Genomic DNA, 6,000 nt, shown 5'->3' on the forward strand with positions numbered 1-6,000 from the left:
GACGATATTCGTTTATCTCGAAATATAGGCTCAAATTTTTCCTTTATGTTCCATAATTCACACTAAATACACTGGAATTGCGTTAGATTATCACTGAATTATCATATTTTGTGTCAACAATAATGTTGATAGTGTCTTGTGTTTAGTAGATAAAAATCGTAGTAAATTTTTTTTCCTAACTCTTGCTTCTTAAATATACATATGAGTGGCTCTATACGACATTGGTTCCTCTTGAAATATATGCTAAAATTTCCTTTTTATGTGCCATATTTTACACAAAATATACTAGAATTGTATTAGATTATCCCCAAATTATCATATTTTATGTCATGATAATATCGATAGTATTTTTTGTTTGGTAGATAAATGTCATTATAAGAATTTGTTTTCCTAACTTTTATTATGCATTAAATATACGTATGATTTTGGATAAAGAAAAAATAGTGGTTCTCCTCAAAATATATGTTCAAAATTTCCCGTTATGTGTCATAATTTGGATGAAATACGCTGAAATTCAATTCAATTATCTCCGAATTATCATATTTTGTGTCAATAATAATATTGAAGTATCTTGTGGTTGGTAGATTAAAATATGGTGACAATTTGTTTTCTGAACTCTTACTCCTTAATATCCATATAAGTTTTGAGCAATACAACATTTGTTCTTCTCGAAATATATGCTCAAATTTCCCCTATGTGTATCATAATTTACACGGAATACATTGAAATTGCGTTACATTATCCCCAAATTATCATATTTTGTACCAATAATACTGTTGATACTGTCTGGTGTTTGGTAGATAAAAATCATCGTACAAAATTGTTTTCCTAAATTTTATGCAATAAATATACATAAAAGTTTGGAACAAAACAACAATACTTCATCTCAAAATATATGCTCAAATTTCCCTATGATGTGCCATAATTTTACATGAAATTCTCAAGTCATCACATGTTACTCTTTAGGAAGAATATTTCACAGCCATCAAGTATTTAAATGTCAAAACATCAAACATAATACAGTGGACAAAGTTATTGCATTAAATTAACAAATATCAACTAGTAACAAGTCATCACATAAACAATATATGAAGTCACCGACCATATCTTTCCACATCGTACAATGAAGTCAAATATTCAACGAGTATAATTTTTTCACACACTAAGATACCGTAAAGTAAAAAGGTAATCAAGACAACAATGTGCCACCAATACAACCACTAGATCACATACATCGTCTTGTAGATGCGTCCTCGTTAATCTTTTGTTCTATCAATCTTTTTTCCGTGTATGGGAAAGTCTATGAGTTGTTTTTAGGTCAATCATAATTCTGAAAGGTAAAAATACACGAGTATACGATGTTTTGCTCGTAAATCAAACAACTCAACACTATTTTCACCCAAAAAAAAGATAGTTCATGGCTTCTTTGTAACTGCGTCGATTGTGGTCTCGCCCATGAAACCGATTACATTTTGATACACGTGATTCGACTTACAATAGTATCATTTGATTCTTCATAAACTTATTCATAAAATTACAATCACCAAGTTTAAAACAAGCCTCTATAAATTCACAACTGTAGAAAAATAAGCATGATAAGCAATCACTAGATTAATTGAAAACACACTAAAAGTAAAAGAAATTTTTTTTTAATAATTCCTAAACTATGGGGTGGGAAGGACTCGAACTTGAACTAAGTACAGAAGAAAAGTGGGTGAGACCACTAAGGCCAAAGCCCGATCTCAAAAGTAAAAGAAACTTAACAGCATACTCTTTAAAGAAATGAAACATAGCAATAAAAAATATTAGAGGGTTTACAGTTTTACAAAGAACTCGACAACAAATACCAAAACCACCGACAAAACGAACAAAAAACCTGAAAAAATCTTTTAGTTTAAGAATGGGGATTTATCAGAAATTTGTCTTTTTTTATTATTTTATGTTTTTAAAATTTAAAAATATTTATTTATTGTGACACCTAAATCCCCATTTTTTTAACAATCGCCAATATCGCGGAGAAGAAACATAAAAGGAGCACCCTATCTTTTCAAAAGGCATTCAATTGGAACAGTCGATCGGTTTCAGGAAGGGAAAAGGAGGGAGAAATGCGAATGCCTTTCTCTCTCAGGTGAAATTCATCTTTTTTATTCGTGATTTGTGTATACATTTAATTCAGTTTTTTTTTCCAAAATTCATGTGAAATAATTACTACTTTTCTTGGAATTCCAGGGCTGCTTGACAAATTCGTTTGTTCGTCCTTCCTGTTCTCGATGTTGGTGTTCAGAGCCCTGCTACGGTTCGTATCCATTGGAGCCCTGGTTCTTTATCTTTTCGCCTGCATGGGGTACGTGTATGCTTTTCAAATTAGCGATTCTCGGTGTGAGCCATTTTTGCTGTTTTCTGTTTGGAATCGTGGAAGGACCGGTGGGGTCGGTGGATTTACTTTGGAAAAGGAATTTATTTTTTATGCATATTTTTCCAAAATTACAAGTTTCAGGAAAATTTTACTTTTGTTCATCTGATTCCAAATCTGGGTCCACCCTGTTGGTAGGACTCTTGATTGAGCTATAAATATGGATCATTAATGGTGGGATCTACTTGTTCATCTTTGTGCATTGGTTCGGTAAAGTACAACAATTTTTTGTTCTGAATTGTATCTTACTTTATTTGGGACTGATTAGATTAGCTGGGGGTGTGTATCTGTTCAGTTTTGATGGTTTTGGTTTCTTAAAGTTCGAAACCGTTGGTTTCAGTTTAAAAGTTTTTCCAAACCAAAAGCTAACCAGATATTCAGTATCAGTTAAAACCGCANGAGATAATGATAATGGGTCAGTATAAAATTAAAAAGTTTTTCAGTTTACATTTGGGTTTGATTCAGTTTTCTTGGTTTTTGCTGTTGGTTCGGTCGGGTTTTGGTTTAAAACACGAACTATTAAGTTTTGGTTCGAAACTAAAATTATTTTCCTTTTTTTCTTGGCATCCGGTAATCACGGTTTCAGGTTTGTTTCTTGGTCTCGGTCACGTATACCTCTAAGATTTGGAATAAAAAGTATAATATGTTTGTCTCAATTATGAAGTCTTTTTACTCTATAATTCTAGCTTCAGAGTGATGAGTGTTCTTTATCCAGTTAACTTATGGATTTTTGGTAACTCATAAGATAATTCACAAGTGGTTGGTAAAACCGTTTAAAAAAGATCTTACAATGCTTAAGCTTCTTAGATCTTTTAGAAAAGTAAGACAATATCAATTTAATATTTAAGATCACATGATTTTTATTCAAAATAACCTTAATGTTTATCATTATATCTCAAATTACTCTTAAATCTATTTTCTTTTTATTTTTTTCTCCTTCCTGCTCAATGATTTGTTTTTGTTTTCTCTTGATTTTTACAAGTCAACTTATTTTGTTCAAACGCTGCAAGATCTTAATCTTCAAATTCTATTTTGGAGCATATCAACTACTAAAACATTTTATTGCCTCTAAAAGCTTATAAGGTATTTAACACGAGCCAAGTCAAACGGGCATGTGATTGTTTTTTTTTATTTGCAAGTTTTTGTGGTTTTATTTATTTGCATCATTATGTAAAACAAAAAGTATGTGGGTGTGGGGGAATGTGCTTGCTTTGTGTTCTTGCTCCAAGGTGTGAAAATAGTAGAATGAATGTTTTATTTGGAGACTGGAGTCTTCAATCTGTTATTTTAGATGTCGGAGTTGCGACACTGTTACATGTTGCTTGACAAGGATGAGTGGATTTGGGAAATGCCTGATATCTACAATTCCTAGAAACTTTGGTGACTTAATGAATCAAGTACCTTGAATGGGTAATATGAGGACAACAGATTTTTCCTGAGTAAATAAACTTGATTGAACTTCCCTGTTCTATCTGAAAAAGGGGTGAAGGGATTGGTTAAAACGCATGGAGAAAGACAGTGCATGCATGTGTTGCTTGAACAAAAAAAATAGAGGAATACCATAGGTATTATTGTTAGATTAAGTTGAATTCTTACAGCATGTAATACAATTTGGAACAGAGCAGTGGTTGTCTTGGGTGTGATACCAAACCCAAACTGATTTCGGCAGCTGATGATCCTTTGAAAGGACAGAATAGCCAAGTTTGGAAAGCATCAAAAACTAGCAGATCAGAGAGTTTTTTTACCACCAGAACTTGTGAAATGGACAATAGTAATGCGTCATTGGATGGATGCGTCTCGTTGACACATGATGCCCTTGGTGCTAGCACTTCTGCGAAACCATCTGAATTTGTTAATCATGGTAAGATCATTACTGTTTTCACTCTTTTCTTCGTGATTCAACTCTTCCCAAGCATTTGTATCATCATCACACTTGGTTTGTGGATCAGTGAAATCTAAGCGCAGAGGCCCTTTGCTGTAGGTTTTCTTCTCTGGAACCAGAGTAGACAAAAATGGACGGGGAATAAAAGGCCTGAGAGTCGGTCACAACAGCTCCTCGAGCCCAAACTAAGGTAAGATTTTACGGTGTTTTGGCATAACTCAGCGCCACAGATATTAAACAACTTCAACAAATTAAGTTGAGATCAGTTCACGTCTTGTTTTCCAAATCTTCATTTTCATAGCCTATAAAGTAGTTCAAGTACTTATGTTCCTCTTTCCCTTTACTTCTCTCTCTGTCCCTTCTCCCTCCCTCTAACCCTTGAATTCTTTTGGTGTTTATACTTTGTATGGAATGTTTCTTCTACATACCACCGACCATCCCAACGTATGAACTGATAAAATTTGCGAACAAAGTATGAGAACAGCATAAATTTATACCTTTTCTTGAACCACCTTCTATCCCTGGCTCCCCTCTTGGTATTTTTGTCTCAAAAGTTCTGTCTCTAATTGCTAAAATTTTGGCTTTGCAGTTGGAATGCGACCTATGATAGTTTACTAAGCAGCAACAAACCATTTCGTAAACCTATTCCGCTTGGGGTAAGTCTGCTCCCGCTCCCTTGTAGCGTTATGTGCGTGTTAATTTGTTTATGTGTACCATTATATGATGGGTTCGATGATTAATTGGCAGGAAATGGTTGATTTTCTTGTTGATATTTGGGAGCAGGAAGGAATGTACGACTGAATAAAAAATAATTAGAGTAATTATCACGGGTCGATGTTAATGAAATCAAGTAAACTCTTTACTTAACTGAAAGGTATGTTGCATATTGGACAGAAAATTGTTGTTGCATGCCATTTTTATTTGGGTCATAAAAATGATTCTTGAAGTCTGACCCTTGCAACTATTTCCATCTTGTTTACATGCTATTTTTATATATGTTTGAGGGTCTGCATCATATGTTGTCTCTGTGGATAAATGCATATTTAATCTGTCAGATATTTAGATGCACAATTGACAATAATTATACAAAAGAAATATCTTGTTGGAGCATGGCTCTAAAGATATAAAATCACCCAGCAGCTCGAACTCAACTCCTTCCCAATTTCATGGGTTCACCAAATCTTGACTAATTGGCCATATTATAGCAGTAGAAGTGGAGTTGGATGGACTAGAGGCTGTTTTTGTGCACCGAAATATTTTGGAGATGTCTGGAGACTAAATTTGGTGCATATCCCTAGAGTGGGCATAATATGGTCTAAACCGGAAAATCGAATTCCAAATCAGAAAAAAATTGAAAATCAAACCGAACTGTAATTCGAAGTTTTTATTTTGGTTTTATAACATAAAATCGAAATTATTATAGTTTGATTATGGTTTTATGTTAACCGAATCGATCATTTTGATGGTACTTTAAGTAAATAAATAATTTATTTATATTTAGATTATTAGTTAATAATTCAAATATATATTATTTTATTTCTATTTATATATTTTTCTATTTATTAAATTTGTGTAACTAATTATAGTTGTACTACAATATAGATTAGTTTAATTTATAACATACAATTAGCAAATCTATAATAAAATATCTAAATAACTTAACCTTACTAAAAAAATAAATTGAAATAATTCGATTATAACATTA

The 6,000-nt window shown here is 32.6% G+C and overlaps 1 protein-coding gene across 4 annotated transcripts; it reads left to right on the top strand.

Annotated features, from left to right (window-relative positions):
- Nucleotides 1–1,978: 1,978 nt before the first annotated feature.
- Nucleotides 1,979–5,310, top strand: LOC140976511 (uncharacterized). Of its 4 annotated transcripts, none has more exons than XM_073440725.1 (6): nt 1,979–2,128; nt 2,230–2,344; nt 4,039–4,274; nt 4,395–4,485; nt 4,885–4,951; nt 5,043–5,310. In XM_073440725.1, exons 2-6 carry the CDS (start codon nt 2,271–2,273, stop codon nt 5,094–5,096), a joined length of 522 nt encoding a protein of 173 aa, XP_073296826.1. In that variant the 5' UTR covers nt 1,979–2,128; nt 2,230–2,270; the 3' UTR covers nt 5,097–5,310. The 4 variants fall into 4 exon arrangements, with proteins under 4 accessions (XP_073296826.1, XP_073296828.1, XP_073296830.1 ...); XM_073440727.1 differs by having other exon boundaries at nt 2,230–2,296; XM_073440729.1 differs by having other exon boundaries at nt 1,996–2,128; nt 2,230–2,296; nt 4,034–4,274.
- Nucleotides 5,311–6,000: the final 690 nt, after the last annotated feature.

Source organism: Primulina huaijiensis, chromosome 5 (assembly GCF_012295235.1).
Source record: "Primulina huaijiensis isolate GDHJ02 chromosome 5, ASM1229523v2, whole genome shotgun sequence".
Classification (NCBI taxonomy): Eukaryota; Viridiplantae; Streptophyta; class Magnoliopsida; order Lamiales; family Gesneriaceae; genus Primulina; species Primulina huaijiensis.